The sequence below is a fragment of the Gopherus flavomarginatus genome, chromosome 3, assembly GCF_025201925.1.
Source record: "Gopherus flavomarginatus isolate rGopFla2 chromosome 3, rGopFla2.mat.asm, whole genome shotgun sequence".
Taxonomy (NCBI): domain Eukaryota; kingdom Metazoa; phylum Chordata; order Testudines; family Testudinidae; genus Gopherus; species Gopherus flavomarginatus.
In genome coordinates this window covers 113,924,053-113,943,850 of record NC_066619.1, presented here as the reverse complement: position 1 = coordinate 113,943,850, position 19,798 = coordinate 113,924,053, and the positions used below count along the sequence as shown (strand labels likewise).

General features: G+C 41.0%; 1 protein-coding gene across 3 annotated transcripts in view; it reads right to left on the bottom strand.

Annotated features, from left to right (window-relative positions):
• Window positions 1-19,798, bottom strand: part of MTAP (methylthioadenosine phosphorylase) — a 63,978-nt gene that overhangs the window by 23,952 nt on the left and 20,228 nt on the right. For 2 of the 3 annotated variants that reach the window (XM_050943232.1, XM_050943233.1), the window contains exon 3: window positions 7,146-7,313. In XM_050943232.1, coding sequence (XP_050799189.1) covers window positions 7,146-7,313 — 168 coding nt within the window. Of the gene's footprint in view, window positions 1-7,145; window positions 7,314-12,157; window positions 12,217-19,798 lie in introns of all 3 variants that reach the window. The other variant, XM_050943235.1, reaches the window with a different exon arrangement.

Here is a 19,798-nt window from a genome sequence, read left to right as displayed (position 1 = left end):
GTGGTGCCCCCCACAAGATGGGGCAGGGAGGTGGTAGGGACTGCTGTTGCTGGGGCCAAGTCAGACATGCTTTCTGCTCTTTTGAGACCCAGATCATGATTGTACATGAGTCTCTGCAATCGTGTGTCTGAGCAAAAGGTCTTTACCCATGTAGTCATAGTGGGACCCTGTAAAGAGAAGCAAAGCAAGAAGCCTAGGAGGAAATGAGAAAATCCCTGTGCTGTTATTTGTCCCAGTAACTGAAAGCTAATTTATTATTTACACAGTGCCTAAAGTCTGGTAGGCACTTTACAAAGCAAGATAGACACAGCTCCTACCCTGAGGAGTTAATACTGTCTCACTTTTAGGCACCACAGAATAAGTAAGAACAATGAATAATAGGGGGGAGGAAAGGAGAAATAGCACTCGAGTTACAATTGTAAGATCACACGGTTACTTGGACTCATTAGGTGAATGTTTTGATGGTATTCACTTTTTTTTTTTTTAGGCAGGCATTCAAGAGGGAGGAAGAGCTGGGACTAAAATTAAAAAGACTAGAGAATGAGGGATAGTTAGGGATGTGGGGTTTGCCCGATGAGTTAGGACTAATACCGATGTCCCAGGTAGCTAACAGGAGGAAAATGGAGAGGTAACCGTGAAATGAAGATGTGTAAGAGTGGGAGAAAACGGACAAGAAAGAAAGAAGGTGGGAGGACAGGAAAAGGTTGAATACACAAGACCAGGAAGGGAGTGGCAGAAAGGGTAAATGATAAAGGGGATAGACAAAATGTGCAGGTGAAGACTGAAGAAATAGGTCTCCAAGGGAGCTGGGAACAGGGAGGGCTCGGGGCAGGGTGGGGAGTGGAGTGGGTAGAAGTTTTCTGCTGGGGCCAGGGAACAGCGAGGGGTGAGACAGCAGGAGAGAGAAGTGTGCACCCAGGGAAGCAGGTACTTGCAGAGGCCAGGGGAATGGGAGCTGTTGCAAGTGAGAGCGAGTGACTGCAGCAACCTGCTCCCAAATCCCCTGAAGGCAGGAGCAGGTGATAAAAAAATCACATGACTTGTGATAAATTTGTAAGAGTTGGCAACACTGCATTCTAAGCAAAATGTACATAAATGAGCTACAGCATGACCTGCAAATACAGGAAACAGTTGTTCAAAAAGGGCTCCTATCGGGTTCAGTCACTCAGACGCGCTATATTTAAAATCACACTGGTTTCAGTTTTCCAAGAAACAGCACATTGTACAAACAAAGGCACTTGGTAAGAGGTTCCAATTTAAAATGAATGGCACTGCAGAAAACAAGCCTAGACATGCAAGCATTCAGGCTTAACAGGCAATGTAAAACTGCCAGAAGCTAGGCTAAAAGAACAACCACCTTTCCCACAGATGACTCTTAAGTTGCTAGAGGATGAAAAGCACAAACAAAAAGTTACACATGCAGTATGTTTACAAAATGTTGGCATTAAATACACTGTTTTTTAACCCCTCCATATGCCAAAACAGTCTCAGTTTTTTGTTTTTGTTAGAAGCTGGAATGGCTAATCAAAGAAGCAGTCTGCAATGAAGGGGACTCTTTGGGAAGCAAAGCATTGTACACACTACATCTTCATTAGGATTCCTGTGAAACCAGAAATGTTATTAGCAACCCTTCTTTTTTTTTTAAAACACTCCCTGGATTTGTTCCACTCTCTTTCTTTGACCTTTGTCTCCACTTCCCTGCCTGTGCTCCTATCACTTGACTGTACTGCTCTCCACTTGGTCCCTCTGCTGCACAGTCTCACCACCGTTCTGCTTCTGCAAGAGAGTCTTTTCCTACACAGCTCCTATCTACCGCAGTTTTCCTGCATCTACCCATCTTAACTCAAATCTCTGCTGATTTTTTTCTTTTGCAGATGCTCGAGTTTTGTGTGTGTGGCGGAATACACTCCTGTATTCACACCCTACTGTAAATAATATTTATACAAAATATGCCTTGTAAGATATCATTTGAAAACTCATAATTCAATGGTCAATAATATCATGGTAAAATGTAAGCAACTACATTATATTCAAAATTATGAACAGAAGCCGAAATCATAACTGAAATGTGTTTGCCGATACGCTGCTGGAGTCAGACGTGCTGGACCAGGATTGTGGCTATACACAGACTCTCAGGGTGTGACCTGCATGCTGTTAGACTATTTGTGAGTGGCCCAGGTGCGAACTACAGTAGCAAAGCATTATAAGGCACCCAATGTTGCAGGGACAGGGTGACACAGTCCCTCACTGGTGTGGATTGCACCCCAAAATGTCATAAACTACTCATTTGCTGTTGAAAAAAATACACAATAATTTCACAGCCATTATCCACTAATATCAGAGTAAAATCAGCATCCTGCAGCAAACCGAATTTTAGTGGCTCCTAAACACACCATAGAAATGTTTTCGGTCAGCATCAAGAATAAAAATCCATCCATTCATCAGCACACCTCTATTGGTGTCTAATTAACTGAACAGAGACAAAAACAGATACATGGTGAAAATACACTGCCTTTGACCCCTGAATCACTATAAACAATGGCTTGAGTAGCCAACATTTCTTCAAGCAAATGCGCTCCTTGTCAGAAAATAATATGCATATAGATATAACTAAAAATAATAATGCCCAATAAGAATCAAATGTCAAAAACAGAAATGTCAAAGTGTGTGTGTGTGTGTCTCTCTCTCTCTCTCTCTCTCGCGTCTCTGCTTGAGGAAAAAGCCAATAAAGAAACCTCAGTGAACCTTGCACAGGTGGGTCATAGTAAATAAGGCACCCGGCTTAACAGACAGAGGGATACAAAATATCCCTCAAAGATTCAAAACTCTAACTCTATAAAACAGTCTTCAAATACCTTTCCTGTAGCATAAGTCATATACAGAATATATGACAGTTTGAGATGACCAAAATGAATCATTTCTGACCTCACCACTTGTAGGAATTACACAACCCAAAAGTCATCACACAGAATCCTAAAGCTGCATACCCCTGAAGGAGGAACTTGCTGTACAACATAAAAAACAACTGCTTTGTGTGTATGGGCTTTTTTTTTTTCGGGGGGGGGGGTTGGGGGAAAGGGGAGAATTGGGGGGAAATGTGTTAAATTGAGACAATCATATTTTCTTTTGTGTCAGCCAACCAAAATTTACAGATCCAGATTGCCCTTGAAGAAGATAACATTAAAAAATCCCTGGCTTTGTCTCAACAGACCCTTGTTCAATCACAAGTAAAGCAGAATTTTGAGGCCTTATTCTTGAGTACAACCAAAGCAGCTGGACAAAACTGGCAGTCTATCTCCAGCAATGCCTAGCACTAAAAAAAAACTTGCCAAAATTCTTTCCACCTTTAAAGCGTTTAGAATTTTATAGACAATTCAAATAGGCCTAGTTTCTGTCCCAATTCATAATTTAACAAAGCTAAGACATTTGTCAAGTTAAAAACAGTTTATAAAGATGAAATCATTATTGCTTTTGCTTTAATTATTTTAGAGATAAGCCAAGTCTGCTACCCCCAAAAATAATTCTAAAGATTTTCTTAAAGAATTTGCTAGAGCTACTAGCACAGCAAGTTCACATTCATATGCACAATTACTATGGATTCTTCTGTGTAGGCTTGTGAACGACACCCACAGAAGTCAGTAAGAGCCATAGATGCAAAGTGCCTCTGAAAATCAGGCCTCTTTTATTTAGGTGCCTAAATATGATATGGGTGCCTAAATGTAGGCACCTGAATTTGAAAACGATGGCCCTGGTTGCTTACTTTTCTGCCTCAATAAGATCTGCTAACTTGGTTATCAGTGTATGCATGTTTAACAAACATGCACTTAGGACAGATGTAGATATCCAAAGTAAAACCCTGGATCCATTTACCTGCACGTTTTGGGTTCAGAACATTGTGATTTGGGAGCATCTCTAATACAGATAATGCTCTCCAAGATCAGGGCTGGTGTTATAGAGACAGGGACTGGTATCAGAAATGGGTTAACGTCATCTGTTACAGCCTGTGACATTGCTCCTTTTACACATGATGGAGCATCCAGAATGAGAAAAAAAACCCTACAAATGAGGCCTAGGAAAGAAAAGAAGTGATAAAGAACGGCTGTATGGAAATGCTCTCAAATTATGATGTCAAGTATCAGAGGGTTAACTGTGTTAGTCTGGATCTGTAAAAGCAGCAAAGAGTCCTGTGGCACCTTATAAACTAAAGACGTATTGGAGCATGAGCTTTCGTGGGTGAATACCCACTTCGTTAGATGACATGCATATAAGGTGCTACAGGACTCTTTGCTCAAATTATGTTTGCTTCAACATTCAACATTCAGCACCTTGTAGCAAAGTTGGCTAGTTTTACGGGTGAGGGAGAAAACTCACTCTTTATTTTAGATTTTAAAAAAGTCACTATTCCAAACGCTTGATTTCCTTGCAGCTTAGCTCTATAGCCTGTGCTTTGTACTCTTTGTAGTAGATACTGTCAAGGCTTTTTCCCCCACTTTGAACTTTAGGGTACAAATGTGGGGGAGCTGCATGGACCCTTCTAAGCTTAATTACTAGCTTAGATCTGGTAACGCTGGCACCAGCCAGAAATTCAGTGTCTGGCACACTCCCTGTCCCCCGCCCCAGACTTTCCCCTCCCTGGGTTGCCTTGAGAGGCTTCACACGGATCCAAACTCCTTGGATCTTAAAACAAGGAGGAATTAACCATCCCCCCTCCTTTTCCCCCCACCAATCCCTGGTGAGTTCCGATCCAATCCCCCTGGATCTTAAAACAAGGAAAAATCAATCAGGTTCTTAAAAAGAAAGCTTTTAATTAAAGAAAGAAAAGGTAAAAATTATCTCTGTAAAATCAGGATGGAAAATGCTTTACAGGGTACTTAGATTAATATAGCCCAGAGGAAACCCCCTCTAGCCTCAGGTTCAAAGTTACAGGAAACAGAGGTAAAAATCCTTCCAGCAAAAAGAAACATTTACAAGTTGAGAAAACAAAAATAAGACTAATCCGCCTTGCCTGGCTATTACTTACAATTTTGAAACATGAAAGACTGATTCAGAAAGATTTGGAGAGCCTGGATGGATATCTGGTCCCTCTTAGTCCCAAGAGCGAACAACCCCCAAAACAAAAAGCACAAACAAAGACTTCCCTCCACCAAGATCTGAACGTATCTTGTCCCCCTATTGGTCCTCTGGTCGGAGTCAGCCAGGTTTACTGAGCTTCTTAACCTTTTACAGGTAAAAGAGACATTAACCCTTAACTATCTGTTTATGACAGATACATTCAGCATTGGGTAGGCTGGCACTTGAAATGCCAACTGTGTAATTCTCCCATACATTTATAAAAACACTTGGCATAAAACTTGACTACATTCACCCACAATGATCAAAACCACACCCTCACCACTGTCTTGAAGATCCTCTATTATTCACACAGGGTGTGACTGTAGCTCATGTAGATATGCCTGAGCTAGCTTTCATCTAGCTACTATGGCTACAAATAGCAGTGAGGACACAGCAGCACTGGCTGCAGCACAAGGAATTACCCAGGGTTCTGGGCAGGCCTGTACAGCCCGCTCCGGAGTCTGTGATGTCGCAGCTTCATCAACAGCGGTACTCAAGCTAGCTAGATCAAAGCTTTCTTGGGTATGCGTACACAAGCTACAATCACACCCTGTGACAGATCTTCAGTCAGGCACTAGACTTTAGTTTTACACGGTGCAATGGAGCACAAAGTTGGAGGCTTTAAATGAAAATAAAGGTTTCATAACAGTGCCTTTTAAGTAAGCCATAACTTGTAATAGAGCACAAGTCACCCTTGCAGCCCACAGTCCTAGTGCAGCCTCACTGTTTATTACTGTAAATGTCGTATTTCCTCCCCTTAAATAAGTTTGTGTTGTCCCTGATTTTTGGGCACATACTTTGAAAGGCAGTGTCACATAGCTGGGCACAGAGAGGCCGAGAGCTGAAGGGTAAACATTTAAAGTTTCCTTTCATACAAACTGACACCTCTCATCTGATAATTCATGAGAAACTCGTAAAATAAACTAATGAAATTTAAGTCACAGGCTGCTTATATGTTCATTTCTACAAGCTGAGTAGTTAAAAACTAAGAAAAGTCAGAAAAGGGAAAAAAAAGTCTACTGCCAAGCACAATCTACTCATTATTACATTACGTTTGGGTTCATGCTTCTAAAAGTCCAGGAGAGGAAGAATAGAGTTGTGGTTTTATCTGGTAGCAACAAGGGCCAGATTCTCATGTCATGTGTGTGCTTCCCATTCCTATACAGCTACTGCTTTTGTGTGCATGAACACAGTAGCTCGTGTTTTTGAATGCATGTTGCTGCAACCCACACATCTGATACAGGAACTGAGCCTTGGCAATGAATTCTAGTTATTTAGATCTTCACTGCTGATCAGTGCAGATTAAGCAAACCTATTTTTTCTTATTCTCAAAGGGGCCTTGTCCATACCTACATTTACACAGCCAAGAAAGCATTGCTTCAGGATTTCTTCTAGTGCACACAGTATACTACCTAAGACAAAACTTCAACAGCATTTGGAAAAAAATACAGGTTGTTTAATGCCTTTAATAAAACTCTTCTTTTGCAAGGGCTGCTATTTGAATGCAATAATCCTGGTGAAGTGCCTAATCCCCACTCAGTCAATTCACTTTGTATTTTTGTGCCTCAGTTCCCCATCTGTAAAATGGGCATAATAATCCTCACTTTCTTCAACCTTTTCTCTCTCGTCTGTTAGACTGTAAGATATTTGAGGCATGAGCTACCTCTGACTAGGTGCTTATACAGCACCAACCACTGTGGTTTTGTTGAGGCCTCTCGATGCTACTATAATACAAATAATAAAGTCATCAAGATGACTTCCTCCAGGAAATGAAGTCAAAAGCCTTTCCCCATCTCATAAGAATTTCCCTGTTTGGTTCTGATACTGAAGACTACAACGTCACGCCAGTGAGCCTTAAATGTTTATTGACTGTTATAGCATCCAGGACCTCCAGTCACGGACCAGGACCCCACTGTGCCAGGTGCAGTACAAACAGAGAACAGACAGACATTTCCTGCCCTAATGAATTTACAATCGGAGTTAAAAGCAAATGTGATTGGATGTCTCTGCTTTACAAAACACATCATGTTTACCTGTCAATGAACTGGTCGATCATAACAACATCTCCAGGCTGTATTTCTTCTCTTAATGAACCACAGGCAGTAGTTACTAAGATATGAGTACAACCCTCTTCTTTCAATGCCCAGATGTTGGCACGGAAGTTGACATTTGTTGGCATAATAGTATGATGTCTCCCATGCCTGCAAGGACAGAAGTGGGATGTGAGATGAATAAAATAAAATTAAATAAACAAACAAAACAAACCACAAGCAGCCAACCAGGAGTTTAGGAAATTTAATTTGCCTAACAAAGTTACAAATGGAACTGTATCATAACTTACACTGTTGTCAACTCTGAGGACTTTATCATGAGTCTTGGGATATTTGGTGTTTTTCTTAAAGTACTAGGTCTTGGAGTCATGTGAATGTAAGAAGTTCAGCTTTCACTTTTTAAAAAAAAAGAGTAAGTCTCTGGCTTTTATGGTTGTAGAGAAAAGCTTGAAAATATGACCTGAGTGCACCCTAATGGTAAGAAACCCCAGAAGGTACATAAAAAGTACCCAACATTTATTATTTTTTAAAAATCTTATGATTTCTAAATACTTGAGGTTGACAATACTGAACTTCCCATGTACTGTAATCCATTTATAGGATTTACTTGCACAAGGTCCCACACAAAAAATTCTGTCTGTAGGTTCCATTCACTTGGCCCCCATTGTTACTTTTAGTATGATGTGCCAGTGCTGTTATCAGAAGAGTGGCTCTGTGATACTGTGGTATTCTCGCTCTCATTCTTCTCCAGCACCAGATGTGCTTAATTTTATAAATATAAAGGTTATTTTTCTGTCAACATTATGACCACCATCTGGGATCTGAAAGTCAAGCTGGGTTCTCTCACCTCTTACATCTTCACTATTATAAATAGAAGTAAGTAGTAAAGATAAGATTCTGCACTCAGAATAAAACCAGCCATGTCTGATGATAAAATGGGCAGAAGAGTATCCAGCTCACCCTTCCATCCACAGCTCTCACAGAGTCTGTAGTAGTAAGATAAAAAAGTTTAAGGGGGGAGAGGAAGTTTTAATACCCCACTCCTCTCGAAAAACAGCACAAACATGGTATTTCCTCCACTCCCCATCTTTTCAAATCATGGTGGGGAAGATGTATGACATTCAATCTTTCCTTTTTTCTTTGGAAGAGGATACAACACTGCCCCTGGGGCTAGGTCTACACTAAAATCTTACATCTGGGCTTGATAAACTAGTGTCTAAAATGGCTTTCCCAGCCTCTCCAGAATGGTGGTAAATTCCATTTTTAGACCATCACATGGTAGTCAAATACACTATGTTAAAAAGGATATTGAATGCTGCTGTCCACATCAGTCCAGACAATCAAGTTCTACACTGACTGAGGTATACGGAGCAGTCGTGTTTGATGCTCATTGTCTAATGAGGCAGAAGAAAAACAATATGGCGTACACTCAGGATACAGCTACTAAGATTTTGTTGTTATTGCTTGGTCCTTGGGAATTCTAGTGTATAGTTTTAAAGACATACAGAGAAGCATGATTAGACACACTATAAGTTCCAATTTGCATGTCTGTATCTCAGACAACAATTTTCTTGTTGAGTGGGGGACAGGGAAAGGAGTACAACATAGTAAAGCATAGCTTGGAGAGGAAAAAAGAATAGTTATATAAACATGAGTGCAAGGAAAGGACCCAGGTCTCCCCAAACTAGTCATACAAACAGTCTGACAGTATTATATTTCAAAGTAACATCTGGAAGGTAGCCACATGATGCCCACTAATATTAATAGGAGTTGCATGGCAAAATCCTGAGACATAATGCAAGACTTACCACAGGATGGCATATAACTTATTTTAACCAAAATAACGAAGGATAACAGTAATTAAATGAAGGGCCATGATGAGTAATATGGTTAACCTCAAAGTCTTCAGCTCTGAAAGAACTACAGTGACTGCCCCATCCAATTAACTGTTTGGGGGGTTTTTTGTTAATTCAAGTGTCTCTCAATTTTCTGTGTTTATGTAATAGGACCTTTTTTCTTTTTACTGGAAAATATTCCATGACCTCATCTTTAATAAACTAGATATTTAAGGCCATGAAAAGAATCCAAAGGGAAAAAAGCCAATGGAAAAATAGCAGAAGACAAAAAGCACCCAAAGAAACAAATATTGGAGATATCCAACCAGATGTGATAGCCACACTCAGCAATTGCATCCAGCCACAACAGAGCTTGGAGAGAAGAAGATAAAGAGGAAAATAAAATCACGAAGTCAGGCAAATTTACAGAATTTACCCACCATACTCAAATAGTGACATATCAGCAGGTGTGCTATATCCACCCTCAAAAATTATAAACTCAATTCTCTATATAGAATGGAAGGGAAAAAAAACAAAGAAGATTTTACTTAGCAGAGAGCTAGATACTGTACTATGAAGATGGCAACCACTCCAAAATCCTACATTTTATTATGTAAGCCTCAGGAGAGGCATCAAGACCATAGTGAGCCAAGCAGGACCCAAACCCTACCTACCTCTAAGAGAAACTGTAAAATATATCAATAGAGTGCATAAAAGGGGCATATTACTGCTCTCATGACAGTGAACTAACCAGAGAAAAAGACCACAACAGAAAAGAAGACAGCAGCACAAGAAAATATGAGAGATTTCTGTCTCCCCTCCTTTTTTAAATAAAAAAAAATTACGGCTGTCGATTAATGGCAACTCGCAATTAACTCAAAAAAATTAATCACATTAAAAAAAATTAATAGTGTGATTAGTCGCACTGTTAAACAACAGAATACCAATAGAAATTTATTAAAAATTTTGGATGTTTTTCTACATTTTCAGATATATCAATTTCAATTACAACACAGAATACGAAGTGTACACTGCTCATTTTATATTTTTTTATTACAAATATTTGCACTGTAAAAATGATACACAAAAGAAATAGTATTTTTCAATTCAACTCACACAAATACTGTAGTGCAATCTCTTTATCCATGAAACTCACAAATGTAGTTTTTTTTGTTCTATAACTGTACTCAAAAACAAAATAATGTAAAACTTTAGAGCCTATAAGCCTACTCAGTCCTACTTTTTGTTCAGCCAATTGTTAAGACAAACAAGTTTGTTTACATTTACAGGAGATAATGCTGTCCTCTTCTTAATTACAATGTCACCAAAAAGTGAGAACAGGCATTTGCATGGCATTGTTGTAGCTGACGTTGCAAGATATTTACATGTCAGATGCGCTAAAGAGTCATATGCCTCTTCATGCTTTGGCCATCATTCCAGAGGACATGCTTCCATGCTGATGATGCCAGTTAAAAATATAATGCATTAATTAAATTTGTGCTGAACGCCTTGGGGGAGAATTGTGTGTCTCCGGCTCTATTTTACCTGCATTCTGCACATATTTCATGTTATAGCTATCTTGGATATGACCCAGCACATGTTGTTCGTTTTAAGAACACTTTCACTGCAAGTATGACAAAATGCAAAGAAGATATCAATATGAAATTTCCATTACATGCATCTGAGGAAGTGGGTATTCACCCACGAAAGCTCATGCTCCAAAACGTCTGTTAGTCTATAAGGTGCCACAGGATTCTTTGCTGCTTTAAAAGATAGCTACAGCACTTGACCCAAGGTTTAAGAATCTGAAGTGCCTTCCAAAATCTGACAGGGATGAGGTATGGAGCATGCTTTCAGAAGTCTTAAAAGGCAACACTCTGTTGCGGAAACTACAGAACCCAAACCACCAAAAATGAAAATCAACCTTCTGCTGGTGGCATCTAATTCAGCTGATGAAAGTGAACACGTGTCAGTCCGCACTGCTCTGGATCATTATCAAGCAAAACCCGTCATCAGCACGGATGCATGTCCTCTGGAATGATGGTTGAAGCATCAAGGGACATATGACTCTTTAGTGCATGGCGTATAAATATCCTGTGACGTTGGCTACAACAAAGCCATGTGAATGCCTGTTTCTCACTTTTTGGTGACATTGTAAACAAGCAGCAGGCAGCATTATCTTCTACAAATGTAAACAGATATGTTTGTCTGAGCGATTGGCTGAACAAGAAGCAGGACTGATTGGACTTGCAGGCTCTGAAGTTTTACACTGTGTTATTTTTTAATGCAGTTATTTTCTGTACACAATTCTACATTTGTAAGTTCAACTTTCATGAGAAAGAGATTGCATTACAGTACTTGTATTAGGTGAACTGAAAAATACTATTTCATTTGTTTTTTACAATGCAATATTTGTAATAAAAATAAACATAAAGTGAGCACTGTATTGTGCTCACTTTATATCACACATATGCCTGTATTGTGTGTTAGATTTGAAATTAATATATTTGAAAATGTAAAAAACACCCAAAGTATTTAAATAAATGGTAGTCTATTATTAACAACACAATTTTTTAAAGTGTGTAATTAATCATGATTAATTTTGTTTAATCGCTTGACAGCCCCACAAAAAATTAAACCTTGGCAGTATCCAGAATGCAAAATCCAATTTTCTCTAGATTTGCTGGAGAATCTCTTGGAGGTCTCAAAGACGTATATTCTCTCTCTATCACTAAAGTTTCAGCACATGCATACACATCCCAGCTCTCCCTAACTCTTATGCCTAGATGGACTAGTTGAATCAGAACAGCTGTACCGCCTACATAAAGTTCTTGTATATAATAGCACTATGACAAAGTTCTGTTGAACCAGTGGAGGCGGAAATTGAGCTAGGGTTTGTGAATGGATAGTGTTTTACAAGAGTTCCAGATGCCTGAACTGCTCTACAAAGGACAAAATTATATCACATAGAGACCAACTTTATGATCCCCATTCTTCTCCCAGCTGAAGTCAATGGCAGTTTTGTCATTTGCAGGATCAGATCTAAATCTGTTAGTCATAAGAAGCAGTTAGTCCACCTGACAGACAGAAAAAGGAAAAGTCTAAGACAAACCACTTTAAGACATGAGTAACACAAACATCCTTTGAAGAGCTCTTTACCTTGCTAGAAGCACACAGTCAACATTTTTTATCTTTCCCAATATCAAAGCATCTGATGGCTGCAAAAACAAACAAACAAGAAACAGTCACAACATGCCAGCGAGATCAGAAACATTTATTGATATTTATGCATGATCAGTATCACTATGAAAAGAAATAAAAGTTTACTGCTGGAGCTTCTCATTTTCTTCAGCTCAAACAACTGCAATTTAATGTGACAGATTACTAAAACAGATTACTAAAAACTAGAACTGGAAGGACATGTTTTGCAATCACATGGTTTCAGTGTATTAATACCATCACCAACATTTGAAGTTCAACCACATATTTCACACCGCTGTTCAAACATGTTACATAAGAACAGGTTAGACAAACATCTATCAGGGATGGTCTAGGTATACTTAACCCTGCGACAGCACAGGCAGTTGGACTATATGAATCTGTAAGGTCTCTTTCAGCCCTCAATTTCAGAAGATATACAGGTAAAATTATACATAATATTTTCTTTTCTTACTGCACTATTAGAGAGAGTTTTGCAAAAACTGACCATTCATGCAGTGCTGAAATACTGTAGATCAGTGGCTTCAAAATTTTACTGGTTCATAAGCAACCTTCTTAGAAGAAAAGATGTTTGAAGTATCATATTTAGGTCTTAATAGTCTTAAGTTAAGTATTTACAGATTCACTGTAAAACAGGTTTTGAATTTGGCTGGTGGAGATCTGCCTGGGAAAAATAAGAAGAGAAGGGACTTACGTGAAAGGGCTACAGGACATGAGGTTTAAAGCTGGCCAGGAATTTTTCATTAAAATATTTTGTTGGAAAATGCAGATTCATTGAAACCAAAATTCTGTGGGAATCTGTTGGCTCTCTCAGGCCCATAATGGCACTTCTAGTCAAAAGCAGAGAGAGACCCATCTCACGATACCATGGTGGTCAAGGCACTTATCTAGGATATGAGTGACCGAGGTTCAAGTCTCTGGCCTGCCTGATTTAGGCAAGTACTCTGACCACCAGGCTATGGTGTACTCTGAAGCTAGGGATCTCTCTCCGTTGTGTTATTTTGGGGGTTTTGTTTTTTGTTAAAAACTGCAAGAGATCTCAGTTTTGTCCTGATGCAGAACAGGAAAAAAAATTTTTAAATCATGAAAATATCATGAGACTGGAAAACAGTTTCCTACCCAGGTCTAAGGAGGTTAGACTAAGGGTATGGATTCTGGCTGGAGTGGATGGGGGTGCTCTGGTGGAGTGGAGAGAGAAAATAATAGGCACGGAGGGGTGTGACAGGGTGTGGCATGTGTGTAAATAACGGGATGCTAACAGGAGTGACTGACTTGCGAGGGAGTTCTCCAGGTGAAGGAGAAGAGATTATATGACCCTTGGGGTAAGTTTGTTGTTTGTAGTATGTGTGTTTGTGGTGTGCCTGCTGCTTGACTGTGTGGTCTGTTTGTTTGGGGAACCATGAGCTGAGGCTGAAAGCTTCTTAATGAGGCTTTGATCTTGTGAGGGAACATAACCCCCCCATCTCGTTGGATAGAGCTTTGCAACCATTTATATGGGATTTTGTCTTGCCACCAAAGCCTTTTGGAGGTTGCTATCACTGGTGGTCTTCTGTGCCAGGGCCTTGATTGAAAATAGTAATCTGTCAGTCCCTGCTGCAGAGCTCTGCCATTGTCTATAAGCATCTGTGATTTTAACATATAATATTGTAACAATTACATGCTTTATTAGTTTATAGGCCATGCAAGCTAAATAAATGCAAAATAAAGGCCATGGTTTTACTTCTCAAAGAAACTTGTATTACTGTGGCACTGGTTGTGGAAAAACTAGATATGAGGAAAGCGGGGTATGGAACACTGACAAAAGAGGAACTGGGAGGAGGACAAGGGGTCACTCAAGTGCCAGTTCAGTTTTAAGCAAAATATAGCATAATAAATATTGCCTGCTTACGGTAACTGCAAGGTGGAGTTACAGAAGGACCAGCTCACCCACTGCCAAAACGCATGATAAGTGTGGAAATAGCTTGCTCAATTATAGAATGACCAGCTCAATCACTGCCAAAATGCATGATATATGTTAAAATAGCTTGCTGATTTACAATATTAATTTACCAGAAAAGGACAAATAACTTGTGTAATCAATATGACGTTTTGCGGTTTTAACCTTTATAAGCTTAGTGAAAACTATAAAGGGCACAGCAGCCTACCTCTTGCGTGAGGTTACGCTGTTTCTCCCTGTATGCATACTTGTAATCTTGTTTTATCAATAAAGGTGCCTCCGGCTGTCTGATCCAAATCAACTGGGTGGTGGTCTTTTCCACAACAATCCCTAAGCCCTTTAGCACTCATCAACTCTTAACCAGGGGGCAGGGCTACTCAGGAAGACCAGGGCTTTAAAAAGCCCACTCCTAAGCGACCAAAGGAGCTAGAGAACATGAGCAGCTAACAGGGGAGTTTTGCGAGGGAGTTTAGAGGTGGAGTGTGAGAGGGGACTAGCTACACTTAACATTCTTTAAACTTAAAGCCAAAAACACCCCTGACAAAAACAAAACTATGACAAAGGAATGAGCTTTAGGAGTAAAAAGATAATGCAGGCACAAGTCCAGCAACAGAGTGGGGGCTATCCAGTTTATTGCACCCAATGCGGCATGTATGATTATCTGCCCTATGGGCAGGTGGTGTAGTGTGCATTCGGTACAAGAAGCTCCTGGCCCTTACAGACCATGTACAGGCTTTTAGAGATCAGAGTGGCTGAACTGGAGGAACTAAGGTAGACAGAGAGGTACCTAGATGACACTTTCCAGGACACAGTAGAATGGTCTCACCACCGGTCTGACAGACTCTGTGCTGTTGAGGAGGATGAAAGTCTCAGGGAAGGATAACATCCAAATGGAGCAGAGGGAAACAATCCCATAGTTGGAACCCTCCTTCCAGATGACGTTGTGGTATCATTTCACACTGAGGATAGCTCTCCAGAGGAGGGAACTCCAGTCATTAGGAAGAGACAGGCATTAGTAATGGGCAGTTTGATCATTAGAAACATAGATAGCTGGATTTACGATGACCGGGAGAACCGCTTGGTGACTTGCCTGCCTGGTGCAAAGATTGGGGATCTCTCGAGACATCTAGATAGACTTATGTGTAGTGCTGGGGAGGAGCTGGCGGCCATGGTACATGTAAGTACCAGTGACATAGGGAAGGGAAGGAGAGAGTTCATGGGGGTCAGATTTAGGCTGCTAGGTAAGAGATTGAAGTCCAGGACCTCCACGGTAGCATTCTCCTAAATGCTTCCAGTTCCACGCACAGGGTCGGTTAGACAGGCAGAACTGAAGGGGCTCAATGCGTGGATGAGACGATGGTGTAGGCAGGAGGGGGTTTATATTTCCACCTCGACCCCAATATAACGCTGTCCACGGGAGCCAAAAAATCTTACCACGTTATAGGTGAAACCGCGTTATACTGAATTTACTTTGATCTGCCGGAGTGCGCAGCTCCCGCCCCCCCAGAGCACTGCTTTACCGTGTTATATCCAAATTCGTGTTATATTTGGTCACGTTATATCGGGGTAGAGGTGTATTAGGAACTGGGGAAACTTTTGGGAAAGGAGGAGCCTATACAGGAAGGATGGGCTCCACCTAAACCAAAATGGAACTAGATTGCTGGCTCTTAGTTTAAAAACTGCTCTATGAGTTTTTTAATTTTAAGGGCTGGGGGAAAGCCAACAGGTGCAGAGGAGCACGTGGTTTGGGCAGCGACATTCTTTAGGGGAGGATCTACTAATGGAGATTCTCTATGTCCTGGAAAGGAAGAGCAGATGGAAGATGATAAAATACAGGTAGGATATGATGAGAAACAGTCAAATGACAAAAAGTCCCATTCAATTACATCATGTAATGGCAGACAGTTAAAAAGTGACAAGTTTTTAAAGTGCTTATATACAAATGCTAAAAAACAAGATGGGTGAACTAGAGTGCCTTGTATTAAATGAGGATATTGATATAATAGGCATCACAGAAATTTAATGGAATGAGGATAATCAATGGGACACAGTAATACCAGGTACAAAATACAGAGGTAGGACAGAACAGGTGGTGCTGGCGGGGGAGAGGCATATGTGAAAAACAGCATAGAATCAAATAAAGTAAAAATCTTAAATGAACCAAACTTAAATGAATCTCTATGGATAGTAATTCCATGATCTAATAATAAGAATATAACAGTAGCAGGGGTGGGCAAACTTTTTGGCACTAGGGACACATTTGGGTATAGAAATTGTATGGTGGGCCAGGAATGTTCAAGAAATTGGAGTTGGGGTGTGGGAGGGGGTGAAGCACTCTGGCTGGGGGTGTGGGGTCCAGGGTGGGGCCAGAAATGAGTTCACAGTGTGGGGGGGGTGGCAGAGTTTGGGGCAGTGAGGTGGAGGTGAAGGCTCTAGGGTGAGGCTGGGGATGAGGGGTTTGGGGAACAGAAGGGTGCTCTGGGCTGGGACCAAGCGGTTCAGAAAGCGGAAGGGGGACTAGGGCTGGGGGAGGGGGTTGGGGCGCAGCAGGGTGACTCAGGGCTTCAAGCTCCGGCTGGCGCATACCTCAAGCAGCTCCCAGAAGCAGTGGCATGTCTCCCCTCCGGCTGACCAGGCGGCGCTGCTGTGCATTTCCCCATCTGCAGGCACCACTCCTGCAGCTCCCATTGGCCAATGGGTTCCCAGCTAATGCGAGCTGCATGGGCAGCGCTTGGGGCAGGGGCAGTGTGGAGACCCCTGGCTGCCCTTATGCACAGGAGCCAAAGTGGGACATGCCTCTGCTTCCAGTAGCCATGTGGAGTGTCCCCCGATCCAGCTCCCCAGCATCAGCTCAAGGCCGGCCGTGGTAGTATTTATGGTGTCTTTAAAAAGTTTCCAGGCAGCTTACAGGGATTTCACTTTTTTGCACTGTACCTTTTAATTTCTGTTTAACTAACTTCCTCATTCTTGTGTAGTCTCCCTGAAATTAAATGCTACAGTGTTGGGCTGCCGTGCTGTTTCCCTCACCACAGGGATGTTAAATTTAACTATATTATGGTCACTATTACCAAGTGGTCCAGCTATATTCACCTCTTGAATCAGATCCCGTGCTCCACTTTGGACTAAATCAAGAATTGCCTCTCCTCTGGTGGGTTCCAGGACTAGCTACTCCAAGAAGCAGTCAGTTAAGGCGCCAAGAAGCTCTCTCTCTACATCCTGTTCTAAGGTGACATGTACCCAGACAATATGGGGATAGTTGAAATCTCCTATTATTACTGAGTTTTTTATTTTAATAGCCTCTCTAATCTCCCTAAGCATACCACAGTCACTATCACCATCCTGGTCAGGTGGTCGTCCCATCTCAAAAAAGATATACTGGAATTGGAAAAGGTTCAGAAAAGGGCAACAAAAATAATTAAGGGCATGGAACAGCTTCCATATGAGGAGAGATTAATAAGACTGGGATTTTTCAGCTTGGAAAAGAGGTGACTAAGGGGGGATATGATAGAGGTCTATAAAATCATGACTGTAGTGGAGAAGACAAATAAGGAAGTGGGATTTACTTCTTCTCAAAACACAAGAACTAGGGGTCACCAAATGAAATTCATAGGCAATAGGTTTAAAACAAACAAAAGGAAATATTTTTTCACATAACGCACAGTCAACCTGTGGAACTCTTTGTCAAAGGATGTCGTGAAGGCCAAGACTATAACAAGGTTCAAAAAAGAACTAGATAAATTCATGGAGGATAGGTTCATCAATGGCTATAACCCAGGATGGGCAGGGATGGTGTCCCTAGCCTCTGTTTGCCAGAAGCTAGGAATGAACGACAGAGAATGGATCACTTGATGATTACCTGTTCTGTTCATTCCCTCTGGGAATTGGTCAGCGTCAGAAGAGAGGGTACTGGGATAGATGGACCTTTGGTCTGACCTAGTATGGCCACTCTTATGAAGGAGTGCTTTGGAGAGGGTGGGAGTATGAAATAAAGGGCAGGTAGGGTTGTTGTAACAATTAGGCCTACAAAATTTGCCCTAATTGTAAGATCAACTGGAAAAAGTATATGAAAGTGTGTAAGATGTTACAATAGCCTATAACAGTGATTTTCAATCTTTTTCATTTGCAGACACCCCAAAAATTTCAAATGCTGGTGCAAAGATCTTTGGAAGTCATAGACACAGTCTGCGGCCCCCCAGGTGTCCGTGGACCACAGGTTGAAAACCACTGACCTATAACAACAAATGTTGATGAAAGCAGGTAAAGTTGTTTTTAATAATAAATGTTATAAACAAGTGCAAGAGAACCAGAGGGACTAAATTTAGTCAAAACAAACAAAATGCCATATTAATATAATTCGAGGGCTATGTTAAAATCATGCTTGATACAAACAGAAGGTATAAAACCAAAAATTAATGAACCAAAATTAGTACATATGATATTAGGCCTGACTGGAGAACAAAATAATGAAGGGAGGGGCTACTTCACTCATCACTTCCTTTTTGGGTCCTTAAACAAAGATTGTAGGGACACTACTGAAGCAAACTTCACCATTATGGCTGCCACACCCACCATTCTCTGCGACCCCGGGCCTTCGTTAACCAGATCCTGAAAGGTGTCCTAACAAGACCAAGCTAAAGAGAGAGGGACCCAGATAACCTTGCTACCTCTCCGGCTCCAGCTGAATTCCAATTACCACTTGGGGTGAAATGGAATCAGACTTTAACAGCAGCAGTAACAGCACCAGCCCATCTTAATTAATTTAATTTAGCCTGGAAAAGAGAAGACTGAGCAGTGACATGATAACAGTTTTCAAGCACATAAAAGATTGTTACAAAGAGGGGGGAGAAAAATTGTTATTTTTAACCTCTGAGGATAAAGCAATCGGCTTAAATTGCAGCAAGGGAGGATTAGGTTGGACATTAGGAAAAACGTCCTATCTGTTAGGTTGGTTAAACACTGGAATAAATTGCCTAGGGAGCTTGTGGAATCTCCATCATAGGAGATTTTTAAGAGCAGGTTAGACAAACAGCTGTCAGGGATGGTCTAGCTCAGGGGTCCCCAACGCAGTGCCCATGCGCCCGCGGGGGTGTCTAAGTATGCCTGCGTACTGGCTGGCAGACGAGCATCCGCCGAAATGCCGCCAAAATTCGGTGACATTTCGGCAGCGACGCCTCTGAATGAAGCCAAAATTCAGCGGCTACACCTCTGGATAACGCTGCTTGCCACTGACAAGCAGTGTCATCCAGAGGTGTCACCACTGAATTTCAGCGGCATTTTAGCGGATGCTCATCTGCCACCACGGTCCTTCGTCTGGCGGGTGCCAAATGAAAAAGGTTGGAGACCACTGGTCTAGCTGATACTTAGTCCTTCCATGAGTGCAGGGGACTGGACTAGATGACCTCTTGAGGTCCCTTCCAGTTCTATGATTTTCCTTCCCAAAAAGGACAAATATTACCCTCTTTGATACCATCTAATATTTGTCAAATAAGCTGATTTTCCTTCTAAAATTATCTCCCATTAAAGGAAAAGAGAACAAAAAATGTTAAAATAAAAGCATTATTTAATACTTTAAATTTCCAATGCTTTAACTGTTTTCCTTCTTTTCTATATATTTAATAAAAAGTTAAAATAAAATGTAAGTCTGT